This window comes from Ictidomys tridecemlineatus, chromosome 5, assembly GCF_052094955.1.
Source record: "Ictidomys tridecemlineatus isolate mIctTri1 chromosome 5, mIctTri1.hap1, whole genome shotgun sequence".
NCBI classification, from domain to species: domain Eukaryota; kingdom Metazoa; phylum Chordata; class Mammalia; order Rodentia; family Sciuridae; genus Ictidomys; species Ictidomys tridecemlineatus.
Window position 1 is genome coordinate 178,832,031 of NC_135481.1, and position 20,104 is coordinate 178,852,134.

At 47.5% G+C, this 20,104-nt stretch overlaps 1 protein-coding gene and 1 non-coding gene across 9 annotated transcripts in view; both read left to right on the forward strand.

The window, feature by feature from the left end:
- The window catches only part of Cep250 (centrosomal protein 250), a 47,728-nt gene extending 33,666 nt beyond the window's left edge, over positions 1-14,062 (forward strand). For 7 of the 8 annotated variants that reach the window (XM_021729567.3, XM_021729566.3, XM_021729568.3 and 4 more), the window contains 10 exons: positions 897-1,239; positions 1,727-1,848; positions 2,751-2,871; positions 3,852-3,973; positions 4,373-6,970; positions 9,944-10,057; positions 10,240-10,395; positions 10,903-11,004; positions 11,864-11,926; positions 13,336-14,062. In XM_021729567.3, coding sequence (XP_021585242.2) covers positions 897-1,239; positions 1,727-1,848; positions 2,751-2,871; positions 3,852-3,973; positions 4,373-6,970; positions 9,944-10,057; positions 10,240-10,395; positions 10,903-11,004; positions 11,864-11,926; positions 13,336-13,599 — 4,005 coding nt within the window. In that variant the 3' untranslated portion in view covers positions 13,600-14,062. The remainder of the gene's footprint in view (positions 1-896; positions 1,240-1,726; positions 1,849-2,750; positions 2,872-3,851; positions 3,974-4,372; positions 6,971-9,943; positions 10,058-10,239; positions 10,396-10,902; positions 11,005-11,863; positions 11,927-13,335) is intronic. The other variant, XM_040275898.2, reaches the window with a different exon arrangement.
- A 2,268-nt stretch (positions 14,063-16,330) lies between these two features.
- Positions 16,331-16,437, forward strand: LOC144378273 (U6 spliceosomal RNA). The gene has a single exon (XR_013439979.1). It is a non-coding gene; the product is annotated as a U6 spliceosomal RNA (small nuclear RNA).
- The last annotated feature ends 3,667 nt before the right edge of the window (positions 16,438-20,104 follow it).

The window sequence follows — 20,104 nt, forward strand, 5'->3', positions numbered from 1 at the left end:
GGTTATAACCCTGCTTCCTGGGGAGGTCTGTTCCTGAAGTGTTGGGATGAGTGCTCACAGTCCTCTTACACAGGGGTCAGACTGGATCCTCAGTAGCCCTGGCAGAGGGGAAAGCCAGGAATGGGCAGGGTGGAGGCTTGGGAACCTGACCGATGAGAATGGCCTCTGCGGGGAACCTGACAGCCTAGAGCTGTCAGGTTCCACGCAGAGGCCATTTCATCGGGTCAGGTTCCCAAGGCCTCCACCCTGCCCATTCCTGGCTTTCCCCTCTTGACATGCAGGGCTACTGAGCGGCAAGAAACACTCCAGGTTAGGTAGTAGCAGCAGGACCTCCCAGGACTAGATCTGCTCATAGCGGGACCCATGACCTGGGTTCAGAGGAGAGAGGACTGGGAGAAGAAGAGTGGGAGTAAGAGCTAGCTAGACAGGTCTGCCTGTTAGTCCTGAGTCTGACTGCTGGCTCTGCTGCTTCCTGGTTGTGTAAGCATCAGTCCCTTCATCCATAAACAGGGATGGTAATTCTGAGCCGTGACGGAAATACATAAAGCATCAGGAACACAGTGAGCATGCAGTAAATGGTAGCCGTTGTTATGAGTGGTCTTAGGCTAGTTGTCAGGATCTCAGGGAAGGTATCATAGGGAGCTGGCACATCAGCTTGGGAAACCAGGGCCAGAGCCCATTAGTATAGATTGGGCGTATGTGTCAGGAGTTGTTAGCCTCTAAGTGTCAGACCTAGGCACTCACTTCAGAGCCCTCCCTACCTGCTTTAGAGTTGAGCCAGCTGAAATCCTCTGTCCTGATCGAGATTTACAAGGGATCGAGCAGGGTCAGGCTTAGAAGGTCTGAGGAGAGGGTATCCACCTGCTGCTTGTAGTGAATGGCTTTCTCCCTGGCAGGTAGAATTACTGAGGCAGGAGGTGAAGGAAAAGGAGGCTGATTTTGTGGCTCAGGAAGCACAACTGCTGGAGGAGCTGGAGGCCTCTCGGATCACAGAGCAACAGCTGCGAGCTTCCTTGTGGGCCCAAGAAGCCAAGGCTGACGAACTTCAGCTGCAACTGCGTAACACAGAAAGCCAGTTGGAGGTGCTGGCTGCTGAGCAGCAGCCTGGGAACCATGCCCAGGCCCAGCTGGCCAGCCTCTACTCTGTTCTGCAGAAGGCTCTGGGGTCTCTATGTGAGAACAGGCCAGAGCTGAAGGGTGGGGGAGACTCTGCTCCCACCCTGTGGGGCCCAGAACCAGGTGAGCTCTTAGTCCTTACCGCAGAAGCCAGGCCTAGCTCCCTGGGGAGAAAGGAGGGGAACGCAGGTCCTCAGGCAATATTACATTAAAGTTAAGATCACCACTCTAGAATTCACTCAATGTGAGTTTGAACTCCAGCTCTACCATTTTGCTAACTGTGTTGTTGGGCAAGTCCCTAACTTCTGACTTTAAAGTGAGGATATTAAAAGCACCTACCTCAGGATTTTTCTAAGGAGTTAATGTGGTTACAGGTGTAAATAGCCCACAGGGTGCATAACAGATGACAACTAATTACCTGGTACCCACCTTGGTGCCTAGTGCTTATTAGAAAAGCAGAAAGTATGTGATGAATCAACTACCAATCCCAAGGGTGGGCTTCTTTGATGAGAGGAGGGACTAGCAGGAAGGCCAAGGCCACATCTGGGAAGGAAGACTATTTGTTTTCATGACAGCAGCCAGGTAAGGAGATTTTCTTCCATTTCTTCAGGCCAAAATGGAGCCAGGAGCCTTTTTAAGAGAGGGTCCTTCCTGACTGCTCTTTCGGCTGAGGCTGTAGAATCTGCTCTCCACAAGCTTCACCAAGACCTGTGGAAAACTCAGCAGGCCCGGGTGTGTATTCTCTGCCCTCCTTCCTTGAGGGTCACTTCCCTGAGAAGACTGAGGCAAAGACTCAAGTAGCTCTGTGGCTTGTTTTATTCCTGAGGTCAAGTTGGAATGAGCTCCTCCCTATCACTTGCCTCCTGGCAGCTGGTGACTAAAGCATTTAGGTTTCCTGGGCCTTGTTTTCACTTGCAAAGGAGGACTGCTAATGTCTGCCCCAGGGGTTGTTGTGAAGATTAAAGGAGTGGGGGTGTAAAGGAGCCCTGTAAACTATAAAACTATAGGTGTACGCTTTGGTTCACATCATTTTCCTCTCAGCCAGGAATTTATTCTTAGACCAAGCCCTCCAAGAGAAAGGGACTACTAAAATTTGAGGTTGCCTTTTATAGGAGCATCCATGCAAATTGCTGGTCACTTACATGCCAGCCACTCTGAGCTGGGATTATCAAAAGGAGAAAGACCTGACCTCTGCCCTCAAGAAATCTCCTGACCAAACTGCATTCTGATAGCAAACAGAACTGACAGAAGTAATTGAATCAGTAATAGACACAGATGATGGACTGGTGGAACTAGTTGGAAGGGGCAGTCCATTCTGGTTCACAAAGGATCCAAGGAAGGAAGAGGTTGCCCTTAGGCAACACTTTGAAGTAGGTATTTGGGAGGGTAGAGATGTTCCCTGGAATAGGGCCTTGAGCAATTATTTCAAAAGACATTAGATGGAGGCAAGTTGGAGTAGAGCCCATCATCACTTCAGGGAGCAAAATGCACACTGAGTTCTGCGGAAGCTATTTGAGAATAGGGCCTTGATGGCAGGCCACCCCAGAGAGGAAGTGAGAATAGAATTTGAGCCCTGGCTGGGACAGCTTTGTGGCAAACAAGGACTCAAGTTCAGCCCTGCCTTCCTTTCCCAGGATGACCTGAGAGATCAGGCCCAGAAGCTGACACAGAGTCTAATTGATGTTGAGGTGGAGAAGAGCCAGATCCACTCCAAGTTTCAGGACCTTCAGAGACAGCTCTCCCAGAGCCAGGAAGGTGAGCTGTGTCAGTGGGCAGATTGGCAGAGAGGACAGGTGGAAAGACCAAAAGTGGCAGGAACAGCCTAGCAGCCACTCTTTCTATTATTTACCCACACCTGGGAGATGATATCTAAGGTACATCCAGAGGGGCAGTGAGCCATTTGAACGATTTGTATGCTTTGCTTGGCCTTTGAGGGCCATCCTGGAAGAAGGGATCAGGAAGAACAGATTTGGGAAACTGACAGAAGGAGCTGGCAGGATTTCCATTTTTCTGTCTCTGCAAGAGTTAAAATCCTGTTTCTTTTGTTATTTATTCATGTTACTTATTTTTTTCATTGCCAACAATGTCCTCAAAATTAGACTTTAGGGCAGAAGGATAAGGACTTATTTGGGAGAAAACAAGGAGAGGAAATCTCAAGGAAACATCTGTACCACAGCTAAGGGTTGGAAAGGGTGATGACTGCTTAGAGAGGAGAGAGAAGGCTCTTGAGGCTCAAGATTCTTCTGTAGAAAAGGAAACTTGGATGATGGGTTTTGCTTTTTTGAGGCCATTTGAGGGCTCTTAGAGATCCACACAAATAGAGCTGGGTTCCAGGACACCCTGCAGAAGTGAGGGGCAGCCAGCAGAGCCACCTAGGTCCCTAGGAGCTTCTACAAAATCATGTGATTGGGGTGTGGAAGGAACCTCTGATGTTGCTGGCTCAACCCTCTCTGGAATCCAGGCTTAAGGATCTCTGTGATCAGGATAAAGATATGTTGGGATGATTGACAGGCAATGCTAGGACTGGCAGCAGACACAGACAGAAGTCTGGGAGCCTCAGGGAGCCTAGATAGATGGGAGCAGCTGGTAGACGGGTGATGTCTTAGGATGCTGAATGTAATTCTCTCCTGGCCTTCTCCTTTGATTATGTTCCCCATCCTCTATCTGCCTCTATACTCCTGTAGTCTCCCACCCCAACCATGGACCTAATTTCAGTATCTCTGCTTTTCCCAAAGAGAAATTCAAGTGGGAAGGAAAACACAGCACCCTAGAATCTGAGCTGAGGGAGCTGCATGAAACTGTGGCATCCTTACAGAGTCGCCTCCGGCAAGCAGAGCTACAGAGAATGGAAGCCCAGGTAAAGTGATACTGATTGGGCCACTGAGTGGTACTCAGGGGCCACAGCTGTAGCTGTCGCTCTCCTTTGCCTATGATAATGTGCCCAGCTTCCTTTTAGCAAGTCTCTCAGTTCCTCTGGTTGTCCCCAAGTCCCTGGAGGCCATTGTTAAGGTCATAATGAATCCTCCTCTAATTACCTTCTCGGAGTTTAGGTTGAGATTTTTGTCCCTTTCCTTGAAGGACCGGGGTCTGGGATGACTCTGCACCATGCAGAGTCTTGGTAGATGGTAGGGATTCCTTTTACAGGATCAGCTTAAGTGTAATTGTTCATTTTTCCCAAGTCTTTGTCATTGTTGATGCCACAAAATAAGGAAGGGAAAGTCCAGTGCCTAAAGTGGTTTTGCCTCTTGTTTTCCAGAGTGAGCGAGAGTTACTTCAGGCAGCCAAAGAGAACTTAACAACCCAGGTTGAACATCTGCAAGCATGTGTCACAGAAGCCAGGGCTCAGGCAAGTGCTGCTGGGGTCCTAGAAGAAGACCTAAGAACGGCTCGCTCTGCACTGAAACTGAAAAACGAAGAGGTGGAGAGTGAGCGGGAGAGAGCCCAGGCTCTACAAGAGCAGGGCGAGCTGAAGTTGGCCCAAGGGAAGGCTTTGCAGGAGAATTTGGCTCTGCTGGCCCAGACTCTATCTGAAAGAGAAGGAGAGGTAGAGACTTTGCAGGGAGAAATCCAGGAACTGGAGAAGCAGCGGGAAATGCAGAAGGCAGCTCTAGAACTGCTGTCTCTGGACCTGAAGAAGAGGAACCAAGAGGTGGATCTGCAACAAGAACAGATTCAGGAGCTGGAGAAGTGTAGGTCTGTCTTAGAGCACCTGCCCATGGCTGTCCAGGAGCGAGAACAGAAGCTGACTGTGCAGAGGGAGCAAATCAAAGAGCTCGAGAAGGATCGGGAGACTCAGAGGAACATTTTGGAGCATCAACTTCTGGAACTTGAGAAGAAATCCCAAGTGATTGAGTCCCAGAGAGGACAGATTCAGGATCTGAAAAAGCAGTTGATGACTCTGGAATGCCTGGCTCTGGAGCTAGAAGAAAGTCATCACAAAGTGGAGGGCCAGCAGAAGGTGATTGAGGAACTGGAGGGCCAGAGAGAAACACAGAGGGTGGCTCTGACCCACCTGACTCTGGACCTGGAAGAAAGAAGTCAGGAGCTGCAGGCACAAAGCAGTCAGATACAGGAGCTGGAGAGCCACAGCACCTTTCTGGCAAGAGAGCTACAGGAAAGGGACGAGGAAGTGAAGTCCCAGCACCAACAAATAGAAGAGCTGCAAAGGCAGAAAGAGCATCTCACTCAGGACCTTGAGAAAAGGGACCAGGAGCTGGTGTTGCAGAAGGAGAGAATTCAGGTTCTGGAAGACCAGAGGATGCTGCAGACCAAGATCCTAGAGGAGGACCTGGAACAGATCAAGCTGTCCTTGAGAGAGCGTGGCCAGGAGCTGGCCTCCCAGAGGCAGCTGATGCAGGAGCGGGCAGAGGAGGGGAAGAGCCCTAGTAAAGCACAGCGTGGGAGCCTGGAGCACATGAAGCTGATCCTGCGTGATAAGGAGAAGGAGGTGGAATGCCAGCTGGAGCATATCCAGGAACTTCAGGAGCATAAGGACCAGCTGGAGCAGCAGCTCCAGGGCCTGCACAGGAAGGTGGGTGACACCAGCCTGCTCCTGACCCAGCGAGAGCAGGAGATAGTAATCCTGCAGCAGCACCTTCAGGAAACCAAGGAACAAGGGGAGCTGAAAGAGCAGGCACTTCAGGGTCAGCTGGAAGAGGTCCAAAGAGCCCTGGCCCAAAGGGACCAAGATCTCGAGGCCCTGCGGCAAGATCAGCGGCAGGCTCTGGCCCAGGAGGAGGAGAAGGCAAGTGCCCTCCAGGCTGCTCTGGAGCAGGCCCATGTGACGCTAAAGAAGTGCCAAGGAGAGCTGGAGGAGCACAGGGAGCAGGTGAGAAGGCTCCAGGAAGAGCTGGCAATGGAGGGACGGCAGGTTCAGGCACTGGAGGAGGTTTTAGGAGACCTGAGGGCCGAGTCTCTGGAGCAGGAGAAGGCTCTGCTGGCCCTTCAGCAACAATGTGCTGAGCAGGCACAGGAGCACGAGGCAGAGGCCAGAGCTCTGCAGGACAGTTGGCTGCAGGCAGAGGCCACACTCAAGGAGCGAGACCAGGAGCTGGAGGCTCTGCTGGCAGAAAGCCAGTCTTCCAGGGATCAGGAAGCCGCTGCACTGGGCCAGGCAGAGGCTCTGCAGGAGGCCCTGAGCAAGGCCCAGGCTGCCCTGAAGGAAAAAGAACAGCATCTCCTTGAGCAGGCAGAATTGAGCCGTGGTCTGGAGGCCAGCACTGCCACTTTGCAAGCTGCACTGGGCACCTGTCAGACACATGCCCAGCAGCTGGAAAAGGCCCTGAGGATGCGAGAAGGCGAGATTCAAGACCAGGATCTTCGACACCAGGAGGATGTGAAGCAACTTCAGCAGGCACTTGCCCAGAGGGATGAAGAGCTAAGGCAGCAGAAGGAACAGGGGCAGCTGTTGGAGAAGTCTTTGGCACAAAGCAATCGAGAGAATAGGATCCAAGAGAAGCAGAGTCTTGGGCAAGAAGAAGAGATGTGGAGCCTGCGTGAGAATCTAAAAGAACTAAAGCTGATTCTAGCCCAAAAGGAAGAGGAGATTCAGGAACTGAGAGAAGCCCAGCAAAGGATGAATCTGGAGGCCTCTCCCCACCTCCACAAAGCCTCCTCAGTGGAAGAGCCATCTCCAAAATTGAATTCTTTAGCACCTGTGCTGCAGCAGGACTTGGAGCGACTACAGATGGTCCTGAGGCAGACAGAAGCCAGGGAGATTGAGTGGAGGGAGAAGGCCCGGGACTTGGCGATGTCCCTGGCCCAGAGCAAGGCCAGTGTCAACAGTCTGCAGGAGGTAGCCATGTTTCTACAAGCCTCTGTTCTGGAGCGGGAATCACAACAGCAGAGATTGCAAGTAAGTGCCTCAGGGGAAGCGAGAGTCAGACAGAACCTGTCCATCTGAGCTTGAGGGCTGCTTGCCACCCTGGGCCTTGTGGCACTCAGAAAGTATAAGAAGCTGAGATCATGAGTACCCCAACCTGAGCTAGTCTGTGAGACACACAGTCCCTGCTTTTGGAGCGGGACTAGTAAATAGAGAGCTGTGCTGCAGTGTGCTTCATGCCTAATGAGGGCACTCTTGTTCCAGGCAGGCTGGAGGGATGCCCAACCTTTCCTTCAAGTATGTCCCAAAAGGCTTCCTGCTAAAAGTGGATGAGATATGCAGCTGGGGTTATGGCTCAGTGTGGAGCGCTTGCCTGACATGTGTGAGACGCTGGGTTCAATTCTCAGTGCTGCATCTAAATAAACAAATAAATATGAAAGTTCTCAACAACTAAAAAAAATATCTGAAGGGACCAGTCAGGAGCTAGCCAAGCACTGATGGGGGCGGGGGCTTTCTAAGGAAGAGGAAAAAAGAGAAAGAACACAGAGGTTTAGGAGGTTCAGGTTGTCTGGAAGTTAGAGGGGCTGTTGGCAAGAGAAGAGAGGATAGCAGAGACCACAGCATTCAGGGCTTAGAAGTATGGACCTGTCAGCAAGACGCTAAGGACCTGGGTTAGTAGTGGGAAGCACCTGAAGAGCAGGAAAATGACACCATCAGAGATACAGTTCAGGACAATCTCTCAGGCTGCCGTGTGCAGTAACAACAGATTTGGGGAGACCAGCTAGGAGATTAGTAGAAGTCCTGGGGAGTGGTGGAGACCTAAGATGGTGTGAGTAGAAACAGGTGCTCACAGGTGTTCAGCAATTGACTGACCAAGAGGTGGGAGGAGTAAGAAAGGACAGAAAAAAAAGTCAAAGGCAACACTAGGGTTTCTTCCCACTAAGATGAAGAAAAGCAGGTATGAGGAAGAGGAGTGGAACGAGGAGCACCTGCGGGATATGCAAGGGGAGCTGTCCAGAGGGCGGCTCAGTGAAGTGGTCTGAAGTTGAGACTGAGACTGGGTTAGGGATGGAGAATTTGGAGTCATCAGCAGTTAGGAACAAGTGGGCTCTGGTAGGTGTAATGTTAAGTGACAAAGGAAGTGGATTTCAAATAGGATTTGTGGGGCATAACATTTAACCTCAGGTTTAAATGTCATGCTTTAAGTCATCTTTATACCCCTAACACTGAGCACAAAACCTGCACAGAGTCAACAATTTTTCAGGAAAGCTAGGTTGACAGCTGACAACAGAGGAACATTGTTGCTTTTGTCAAGAGAAATTCAGTCCATTTTTTCATGGAAATTGACTCTACAATCCTCATTCCTTAACTAATCCCCATAGGATCCCCCTTACTCATCTCAAACACACAGTCCCACAAGAACTTGCCTTCTGGGAACTCACAAAATTGTAAAATGGCAATATATAGGGAATTATATTTATGAACTTTGGAGTCAAGTTCCTGCAATATAGGTGAAATACTGCTCAAATTCATTGACTGTGTAGCCCTGGGTAAGTGTCTTCATTTCCCTAACTCTGGGATTTCTTATTAACAAGATAGGGAATTTTAAAAAAATAAATAAATAAGGAATGATAGTATGGAGTAAGACAATACCTACTGAGTGCTTGGGAAGAAAAAACTCAGTAAAACTTCTTTCCTATTTGTAGGTTCATTCTCACAGGCCCAGCATGTAACTGGGCCTGAGGGTACTTGCTAGCCATGCTCTTGGGATACTGAGTATTATTCACTTACTGTATTACTTAGGTCAAGGTACTTTTATCTATCCCCCTTTTAAACACTCAAAGACATTTTTAGATACAACACTTCATTGGAATAGTGCCATCTCCCTCCCTCTTCCTTCCTTCCTTTTTTTTTTAAATTATATTTTTTTAGTTGTAGATGGACGGACTACTTTTATCTATTTATTTTTATGTGGTGCTGAGGATCAAACCCAGTTCCTCACACATGCTCGGCAAGTGCTCTACCACTGAGCCACAACCCCAGCCCCCTTCCTTCCTTTTATACTGAGGTTTGAACCCAAGGATGCTCTACCACTGAGCTACACCCCGGCCCTTTTTATTTGGAAGCAAGATCTTACCAAGTTGCTGAAGCTGGCCTAGAACTTGGCAGTTATCTTGCCTCAGCCGCCTAAGTCATTGGGATTACACATCACCATGCCCAGCAATAGTGCACTATTCTCTTTCATGACCCTTAAAAGGTGGAACTTTTAGCTCTTTTTAGAGTTGAGAAATGGTAGTTAGGTTAACTTGTCCAAAGTCATACGACTGGTAACTGGCCAAGGTGGGTTAGATCTGACAGTCTGACTCTTAAGAGCTGAGGTTATTGACATCAGGGTCAGCTCTTCCTCTCTCACCTACAGCCTGTGCCACCACGCATGTATGCTCATTTCCTCTTGTGAATCTTTTTTCTTGACTGTTTTTTATGAAATACCAGGTGCTGAGAAACTATCTAGTATTAAGTTTCCAGTTTCCCCATTCATCCAAAGGGATTTAACCTCAAGGGTGTGATCCTTGTTTTATAGAGCATATAGTCATTTTATATATGAGGAATTTGGGCTTGAAATGATCTCAAATCTTGACCTGAGTCATACAACCAATAAGTGGTGACATCACATCCAGCTCTGTATGACTCCAGGAGTCCTTGCTGTTTCTAGAACACATCAGTGCCCCAAGTTGTTGCTTGGCTTCATGGGAGACCTGAAATAAGATGGCAGCTCTGGTCCTAGCTCACGTGCAGGCTCTCCAGGAATCCTTGGGAAGATCCTTCTTCACTCTGTTTCTTCATCTGGAAAATGAGGGGTCTAGACTAGAATCACTCAGAGGCTCCAGGAAAACTAAAACTATACCCTGGTGAAGAAGTCAAACGGGTTTTATAAAGAGAGACTGTGGTGAGTCTGGATATGAGACAGTTGTGGTGTGATTTTTGTCTTATACCTCCATATCCCAGGCAGAGCTGGACCTTACCAGACAGGCTCTGGAGGAGGAGCGACTACACAGCCCACACTCAACCAGCAGAGTGGAGCAGGAGCCCAGAGCAGAGCAGAGGGAACAGCCCGGAGAGGTAAGCTGAGGGCTGCTGGGAACCAATGGTCAAAAGAGGGAGCTTCTGTCAGGCTTGTTCCTCTTCCTTACAAATTGGGTCCCTTTAAGCCCAGACCTGCTTAATTGGTACATTTGCTCTTGGTCTGTTCCCCCAACTATTTGTGGGGCTGCCCAGGAGAGATTCACAAGCCTTCCCCACAGGCCTCAGGAATGGAGGCTGAGCCTAATTCTGGAATGGAGCAGCAACAGTCGTGGAGACAAAGGCTTGAAAACCTTCAGCAAGCAGTGGCCCGACTGGAAATTGATCGGAGCAGGCTGCAGTGCCACAACATCCAGCTGCGGACCACCTTGGAGCAGGTCAGTGACTTCTGCCGTCCTCAGCTCCTCCCTTGTGGTTGGGTACACATGCATCTCTACTTCTCATGCAGCTCCCAAAGCAAGGGTTGGTAAACTACAGCCTGTGAGCCCAACCCAGCACACCACCTGCTTCTGAGATAATTTTATTGGGACACAGCCATGCATTGTCTGTGGCCTTGTCCACTACATCAGAGGAGCTGAATAGTTGTGACAGAACTAGAACAGCCCACAAAGCCTAAAATACTTGCCACAGAAAAAGTTTGCTGACCTTTGAGCCAAAGGCCTGAGAAGTAGCCTCCTCCTCCTGCCTCAGGAGCACTTCTTTGCATTCAGGGCTGCCCTAGCACATGCTTTTCCTAGCTCAGGAGTCTCAATGCCCATGGTTGCTGTCCATTTACACTCATCAGGACATCAGGTCTCTGTGAGCATTGTCCCTTATGCTGCTATGGGCCCCTGCACATACTCTGGCCCCAAGCCAAGACTGGTCTGACATTCACATCTTGGCAGGTGGAGCGAGAACGGAGGAAGCTGAAAAGGGATTCCATGCGCACATCTCGGGCAGAGGCCCCAGAGATCAGTGATGCCGCAGCCTCATCACCCACACAGAAGGTGCACCTATTTTCTTCACCTGCACCCTCAGCCACCACAAACTTGGCCCTCTACATTGCATATCCCAGGCACCTTCAGGTGGGAAGGTGGCCACTCCAGCCAATTCAGAGAGCCCCTCCTGACGGTTTTGCCCAACTGGGCACAGCTCAGGCTCTCCTTGCCTTAGAAGGAGGCCCAACACCAGTGGGTTGGGGGAGGCAAGTGTAGTGATCCTGCATTCTGAGGAGCTCAGATCTGCCCACTCCCAGACCAGTACCCCAGACTCAGTGGGAGCAGGGCTATAGTCACACTGGCACAGGATGTTGTATAGTACTTCCCAACCCCCAATGTGCCTGGATGCTTGAACACAATTCTCTTAGACCTCCTTGCAGTACAAGGTTAAGATCCATGGTATTTGCTAGGAACAGAGTCACTTTTTTGGATAAAGTATTTGGAAAAGATTCTCCCTAAATTATCACTCTTTAGTTGAGGTATTGCAGCCTGGCAAGGAGGGACTGTTTCTGGTGAGCATCTCTAGCTCTCCCAGCTCTGGGCACTATGTCTGTCTCCTTTTCATCCTTAGTTCACAGCAAAGGACTGGGCATAGAGCAGATGTTTGGCATGCTTCTATTAAATAAAAGTGCCAAGCCTTTCTAACATCAGGTCTCTGTGAGCATTGTCCCTTATGCTGCTGTGAGCCTGCCTGGCCTCTCCTTGCCCTGGGATATGGTACCCCATAGAGATCTAGGGTTAGGTTTAGGCACTTCTGGCCCACAGCCCTTGCTCATGTCCCAAGACTGTGATGAGGTAGCCAAAGAATACCTATAGAAACCCCAGAGTGGGAAGGTCCATTCCAACCAGAAGGGTGTATCTTCCTTAGGATGGAAGAAGAGGACAGAGCGGTTCCTCAGATGCCAAGTATATAGCTGACCTGCAGAAAGAGGTATGTTCTAGAAGAATCCGTTTTGTAAGTCACACACTTAAATGACAAGGTATCAGTGTCTACTGTGTGCTTGGCCTTTTGAGTACCTCCAACAGGGAGAGGGGAAGTAGTTCCAGCCTTCAGAGAACTTCAGTCTCCCTGGGAGGCAAGAGGAGCCCTGCCCCAACTCCACCTGCCATGTACTTAGGGTGGGAATAGAACAAAGAGCATGTTCCAGACCAATCTCCATTTTCATATTTGGAAAGAAAGAGGGAAAAAAAGAGGCCTGAGGAGCAAAGATTCTAAAACAGAATAGAGTGTGGAAAACTAGGCTGGCCCCCTGTACCTTAGCTGCACCCTTACAGGCTGGACTATTGCCAGCACTCCAGGCAGAGGAACATTGTGCATAGGTCAAGCCAAGGCTCACTCTCTCTCAATGCCCAGGAGTAATAAGAAGTATGGAATTTTTATTTCTGGCCTGTATCAGAAATCAGTAGTTACTACTGGTAGGGCCTGACTCTGTAGCTAGACTCCAGCTGTTTCTTTGAATTCTGTTGAACTTATACAAAGCAATACTGAGACAGGGCCCTGGCAGAGTGAGATAAGAGGTACTTCTGGGTTGTAGTATTTAAGGGGGCTCTGACTTTTGACCTGGAGCACCTCTTTAGATTTGCACCCTAGGCCTCACCCTAGTCCTGTACCACCCTGAGATCCCTGTAGCTTCACCTCCTTGCTTGTCTCATTAGACCCGTCTGAAAAAATGAAAGGATTAGCCAGTGATTCTCAACCATGGCTGCGCATTAGGATCACCTGGGGAGCTTTGAAAAATTACCAATACCTGGCCCCACTCCAATCTAATTAAGTTAGAATATTTTAAAAAATATTCCAAAAGGCCTAGTGCACACCTATAATCCCAGCAACTCAAGAGGCTTAGGCTGGAGGATTGCAAAAAAAGTAAATAAGAATTTTTAAAAATAAATAAAAAGGGCTGGGGGATGTAGCTCAGTGGTAAAGTGCCCATGAGTTCAATCCCCAATACCAAAAAAGGAAAAGAAAACCTTCCAAAGGGACACGATGGGACACTCTGCAGTGTGAAAATGTTTTGTGTCTTTGGGATAGTGGTTACATGTAGGTTATGTCATTATCAGACTCATCAAATTATACATTTAAAGTCAGTAAAGCTGATTTAAATTCAGTAAAGCTGGTGAACAGTTTTGTTGTTTTGAAGCTCCCTATTTGCATCATTGGAGCAGTCAGTGTTGTAAATTAGTGGATTCTCTGAGTCCTTGTCCCAGACACCCTAAAGCCTGATTCAGAGGTTCATGTGTGTAAATGAATGCTAGGCCAAGAGCCACAAGAGCACAGAGCAGACAAGATGGACAGCTGCAGGGCCCTCAACTGCTCTCCCTCTTGGTTTTCCTGCCCACCAGGTGGCCGTGCTACGAGCCCAGCTGGCTTTGGAACGGAAGCAGAGGCAGGACTACATCGCCCGCTCTGTGCAGACCAGCCGTGAGCTAGCAGGCCTACACCACAGTTTGTCCCACTCTCTTCTTGCTGTGGCACAGGCCCCTGAAGCTACTGTCCTAGAGGCTGAGACCCGCAAGCTGGATGAGTCCCTGACCCAAAGTCTGACATCTCCAGGGCCAGTCCTGCTAAACCCCAGCCCCAGCACTACCCACACCACCCCCAGGTAGCAGCCACAGCTAGAGCAGGATACAGGCCAGCTTGATGGCATATGGACAGATGACCATAGTGGCTATAGGTTTGCCAAAGGAAAGATCTGCTCTGTTATCCAGCCTGGCTGTCCCAGATTACCTGGCATTCCCAGGAAGAAAATAGAGAACCAAAAGGCTGGAGAGGGCCCCAGCTTACGTGGGAATGAGGCAGATCACATTTGCCTGATAACTTAGACTCACCCAAGGAGTGCCTTGTCCTGGCCAAGGGGCAGCTACTGGCTTACAGCCAGAAGAAACCAGAATAGCCCACACTAGGTCTTCAACAATGATGACAGTGTGTGGGTGTTCTTGTCCATGTTGTGAGCATTCTGTGCATTAACTTCAGGGAGGTTTTGTTTCCCTATTGTCTGCAATTTATTTTCCCAACACCTCACCTCCTCTCTTGCCTTTCCCTTCAACAATAAAACTAGGCTCTGCATTAGTCCTCTGCTGCTATCTCCACTTGTGTAACTGGGCAACAGCTACACATCAAGGGAATTTGGGAAGAATTTGCTAATTCCTGCAAGTAACATGAACTTCCTGCATGTCATGCTCTCTGATCAGGGTTATATACACAAGACAAAAGTCCCTGTCCACATAGAGCCTGGACTCCAATTGATGAGAACAGACTAATACTTGAAACAAGTCAGAGGCAGCTCTATGTACTGACTAGAAGTACATGGGGACTGAGGGAGGGAGGCATGAACTGGCCCTTCAGGAAAGATCAGGAGATGGGGTGCTGCGAAGTTCATCAGTGAGAAGACTGATCTGGCTATAGCAGAGGGTGGGGACCAAGGTTGGAGGAGGGTAGATTATAGAGGGCTTCCACTTCCAACTCTTGGGCAATGAGGAACCACCAAATGTTTTTAATATAAAATAAGTTCTGGGTTTCAAAAACACTGGGTTAATATGTGGCTACAGTCAGATTCTCTAGAGCTGAGAAGCTCCATCTGGCCTTGTTCCCCCATGACACATGGTTATCTGCATGAATGGCTGTGAGGTGTACCTTCCTGGGCATATCAACTGGAACTAACTCTGGTCCCCTTCCTCTAACTATGCATCAAGCCAGTTCAGAGGATGGACTGTGGCAGAAGTTGTCACATGGACTGAGCCTGATGGACACAGTCTAGACTAAACCTAGCTCACAGGCACAAGACCTATTGTTGGCAACTGCCTACATCATTCACACAGCCCAGAAATGGGGCACCTGGTTCCTTCTGCAGAGACAGGACATAGCCAAGCACAGCTCCCCACATTCACCCTCCTGCCTCTTCATCCTTGGTTATCCCAAATACTTGAGATCCTCACGTTCCCACCACAGCACAGGATTGGCTTAGAAGGGTGTCAGGGTCTGGCTGTGGCCTAGGGATCCACTAGCATAGTTCTTTCTTATCTGAAATCAAGCTTGGTACCTGTGGAGAAGAGCACAAATTACTGACCACTCATCTCAAGGTCCCAGTATAGAATGTACTGTACCTCATTGGAGAGGGAGACCCAAAAGAGAAAGAGGTCAAGGAGAGGGTGCAGCCGAGAGTCCAGGACTGAAGACCCTCCACCAGCCTCTGGAGACAAGGTGGCCTCCAGATCCTCGGAGGCTTTAGGACCCATCTGAAGTGCTGACCAAGCCTGCCATGTTGAGCAGCAGCACATAAAATTAAAAATAAAGATATTGTTGTCTACTTTTAACTAAAAAGAATTTTTTTTCTTAAGCAGGAACATGGGGCGGGGAGGGGCTGGGATTGTGGCTCAGTGGTAGAGCACTTACCTAGCACGTGCAAGGCCCTGGGTTTGATCCTCAGCACCACATAAAAATAAATAAAATATAGGTAATTAGGCTGGGGTTGTGGCTCAGTGGTAGCACGCTTGCCTAGCATGTGTGACGCACTGGGTTCAATTCTCAGCACCACATACAAATAAATAAAATAAAGGTCCATCAACAACTAAAAAATATTTTTAAAAATAATTTTAAAATAATAAAGGTATTGTGTCCAACTAAAACATATATATATTTTTTTTAACATCAGCCACGGGGTAAGCACTGAAGCATCTACCAAGCCTCAAAGCCCCCATTAAAGACCGCATTCTTTTATTCCCTTTGGACAAAATAGTAAATGGCAGGCTGAGCCAGGCACTGTGTACAGCCGGGAGCTGTGGTCACAGAGTTCCACATCCCACTGCACTGTTGGCCTTCATCTCTCCTCAGCCTTCCACAAACACCTCCTTCCAACACTACCTCTTGCCTGTCTGTCCACCTGTTAAGTCCTGAAGGGTGCTCTGCCTGGAGACTGAGGAGAGATGGGTGAGGTGACATTTAACGTATCCTGTGTCTGCCCTGGGTTGATACCCAGTAGAGTCCTTCATGCTAGCCCAGTTATATCAGGGGCTCATCACCCAAATCACATGTGAGTTCCTGCATGTCTGTTTTGTCCTAAGACTCTTCACCTTGACATTCACCAAAGGCCCAGTTTAGGAAAGGGCTTGGCAGCCAAGTGTGATGGGGACAGCAATAAGAAAGGGCAAGAACAGGAACTGAAGCTGGTATATACATCTTTCTGAGAAGGCCACCATCAATTCCCAGTGAGGATTGTCAAGCAGGAGGGGGGCGGGGAAGAAAAGTCTTAGAATAAAAAATAAAAAGGGTTGGGGATATAGCTAAGTGGTAGAGCATGTAAGCCTTGGGCTCAATCCCAGCATTAAAAATAAATATATAGTGCTCGCTTCGGCAGCACATATACTAAAATTGGAACGATACAGAGAAGATTAGCATGGCCCCTGCGCAAGGATGACACGCAAATTCGTGAAGCGTTCCATATTTTTCTATTTCCTGAAGACCTTAAAAGAGCATGCTCTTGTTTCTAATCTGCTAAAAACATGCTGATTACAATTCACAATAGCAAGACTGTGGAACCAACCTCGATGTCCTTCAATGGACGAATGGATAAAAAAAATGTGGCATTTATACACAATGGAGTATTACTCTGCATTAAAAAATGACAAAATCATAGAATTTGGAGGGAAATGGATGACATTAGGGCAGATTATGCTAAGTGAAGCTAGCCAAGCCCTAAAAAACAAATACCAAATGTCTTCTTTGATATAAAGAGAGTAACTAAGAACAGACTAGGGAAGAAGAGCACGAGAAAAGACCAACGTTAACAAGTATGAGAGGTGGGAGGGAAAGGGAGAGAGAAGGGAAATTGCATGGAAATGAAGGGAGACCCTCAGGGCTATACAAAATTACATACAAGAGGAAGTGAGAGGAAAGGGAAAATAAACAAGGAGAGGAATGAATTACAGTAGTGAGGGTAGAGAGAGAAGAGGGGAGGGAGGGGAGGGGAGGGGGGATAGTAGAGGATAGGAAAGGCAGCAGAATACAACAATTACTAATTGGGCATTATGTAAAACTGTGGATGTATAACCGATGTGATTCTGCATTTGGGGGAAAATTGGGAGTTCATAACCCACTTCAATCTAATGTATGAAAATATGATATGTCAAGAGCTTTGTAATGTTGTGAACAACCAATAAAAAAAAAAAAAAAAAAAAAAAAAAAAAAAAAAAAAAAAAAAATAAATATATAAATAAGCTAATTAATTAACCTAGAAATTGAGTTCCTAATGATATTTCCAGTTTGAATTTAACATCATAGGGTTTTTATTTTACCTAACTGGTTCTGTATTTGGTTCCTAGTAGTATTAGTATATTTATTTAACTTATGACATTTATTCTATGGTTTCAAAAAATAATACCAATGATATATTAAATTTTGAGTGAAGTTTAAGGTTTTTTGTTTTGTTTTGTTTTGAAGTATAGCTAAGTTTACTATAAGAGAAGTAAATTAACACCCTCAATGGAGAGGGTAGGTCATGAAGAGGACAGTGACAACATTCCAAAACTCCCCTTTGTTTCCTAATTTTTATCTGGATCTTAGAGAAGTTTCTAGAGAGTCCTACCAAAGTACAACTTCTCAACTTTTGACTGACCATAGAATTGCCTCGGATATTTAAGTTCCTATTGCACATGATTTTACTCACAGATACTTGAGTAAAACCTAAGGGGGTTAGTTTTGGGGGGTTTTGTTTGTTTGGTTTTTTGTTTCTGTACTGGGGATTGAACCCAAGAGCACTTAACCACTGAGTCACATCCCCAGACTTTTTATATTCTATTTGCTGAGGCTGGCTTTAAACTAACAATCTTCCTGTCTCATTCTCCCCAGGCTCTGGGATTACAGGTGTATTCCACTTCATCTGGCTAGATCTTTTAATTCTAGAGACTGGGAAATCTGAGATCAAGGTGTCTACGTATCAGGTGTCTGGTGACAGTCCTTGTATAGTTCTTTTTATCCTTTAATATCCTGTAAAGGATGCCCTGTAAGGGAACTTGAAATAGTCCTTTTTCTGGTGGTTATTTTATCAATTTGATACACAGTTAGATTCTATTGATTTGTTTTCAGATTTATCTGGTTTTCATTAATTTTGGTTTTTGATAATATATAGTATGAGTCACATGATGATACATTTGCTGTTGAGAATCAGTTATAGAACATAGCCCTTTAATGACACTAGGAATTCAGTGAGAGAAATAAACTAGGGTTTTATTGAGTAGCAGGGTGATCTCCATTGTGTCCACTTGAAGTTAAGTCCCTCTCTGACCCTCCAAGGTCTCTTTGGCTACCTATCTGCTTCCTGGGGCTTCAGTAGAGCCATCTCATCTGTAGACAGCAACCTTCCCCTCACACTGCAACTTAATGATGACATCGTTTTCTTTGGGGAACTTTCTCATGATGTCATAGCTCAGATATTTATCATCCCAGTAGTGTGTCCATCTATTGTGATGGTCTACTCCAAAGCCAAACAAGGACACCTGGGAGATGGGATAAAAAGGAGATGCCCATGGGTAACAAGCTGGATCCTGTCCTGCCCCCATGCACACTTGCCACTCCTTCAGCAAACACACTCAACACCCAGTGTGCAGCCACCTCTTGGGGCTGGGAGGAGGAAGGAGTTCACTCATCCAGGAGGATAAACTCTGAATACTCAGAGTAACCCTGGAGCCCAGAAAAGAGTAAGTATCAGCTAGCTTTTTCCCAACATGTTGAGGAAAGAGGATTCCCTCCAGATACAGAAGAACATTCCAGGCATGTGAGAAGGCATAATGCAGGTGGTGTCATTAGGGGACCCCAAAAAGCCCACTGTTGGAGTTTGGGACAGAGGAAGCCATAGGTCAGATCATGCATGGTCTTTCTTGAAAGCCAGGCAGAAAACTTAAGGTTAAACAGAGGAATGAAGGTCTTGAGTTCCAGAAGATGTCTTACCTGGTCACAGGTATGCAAGGCATACATCAGAGCCACAAACCCCAACGATGGATACTGACCATAGTTTTCCAGCCAATTTTCCTGGATATACTTAAGGAAGGAGATGCTGATAATCAGAACCTGAGGAAGGTAGAAGAGAGTGCTGACCTGAAGTCTGTCCATGGCCACCCATGTTCCTCCTTCTCTCCCTTTTTCCTTCCTGGGTCGCTCACCTTGTCTTTGGTTACATCAGTGAAATGGACTATCCGAAATCTAAAAAAGGATTAGGTCAGTCATTTGACACAGCAGCCCCCAAGATCAAGTAGGCCTTAGGGGACCCCAACATTCAGCAAGGATCTTTTTGAAGTTCCCGTCACTACAATACAATGGCCATCCCTTCTGACATACCCAGGGTTTCTTGGCTTCCAGGAGAGTTTATAGTCACGTAGTACAGTCATCATCCATCTCAGACCAGATGAATTCAATGGAAGCAGCAGCTGGGGCTCGGGGCTCTCAGTGCTGGCAATTTCAGGCTGCATAATACGTAAGGTGGTGGTATTCCCCACATCCGTCTCAAAGCCTTGGACAGGGGCTTTGTTCATCCTGGAAAGAAGGGGCAGGATGGTTATTTAGAGAAGGAAAAGGGTTTGGCTTAGCCTTTCAGGTTTCCACCTCTTACCCTGTACCTACCTGAGTACCACATCATGTTGGTTAATCCTGAAGCCAAGACCAGAACCTAGTAAGGACCTTGAGTTTCCTACCACTGCACAGGTCTGGCATCCAGACTTCAAATGGTCCAAGGAATGTGCGGGAAAAACATTAGTTAACTGCATACTCTTAACATTCTTCTGTGACCTGACTCTCTGAAGTCCCTAGAGCATAGAAAGGGGGAATTTAGGGACTTAGTCCAGGCTCCAGCTACCTGTAGAAAAAAGTTATGAGTCTATGCCATAAGGCACAGATGACCAGAGCCCCTGTTGGGAGGGCGGATCTGAAAGAGACCAAGAGTATGCACTGACCAGCCACAATCCCAGAGCATCATAGGACATGGAATTTTCTGACATCAGGGGCTCTATTCCCTTTTCAAAGTGTCTGTCAAACCAGTCAGACTCTCCTGGTATGTAGAGGCAGGCAGAGCACTCACGGACTTTAGATAAGCAGCTACACTTTCTGGAAATATTTCTGGAACAG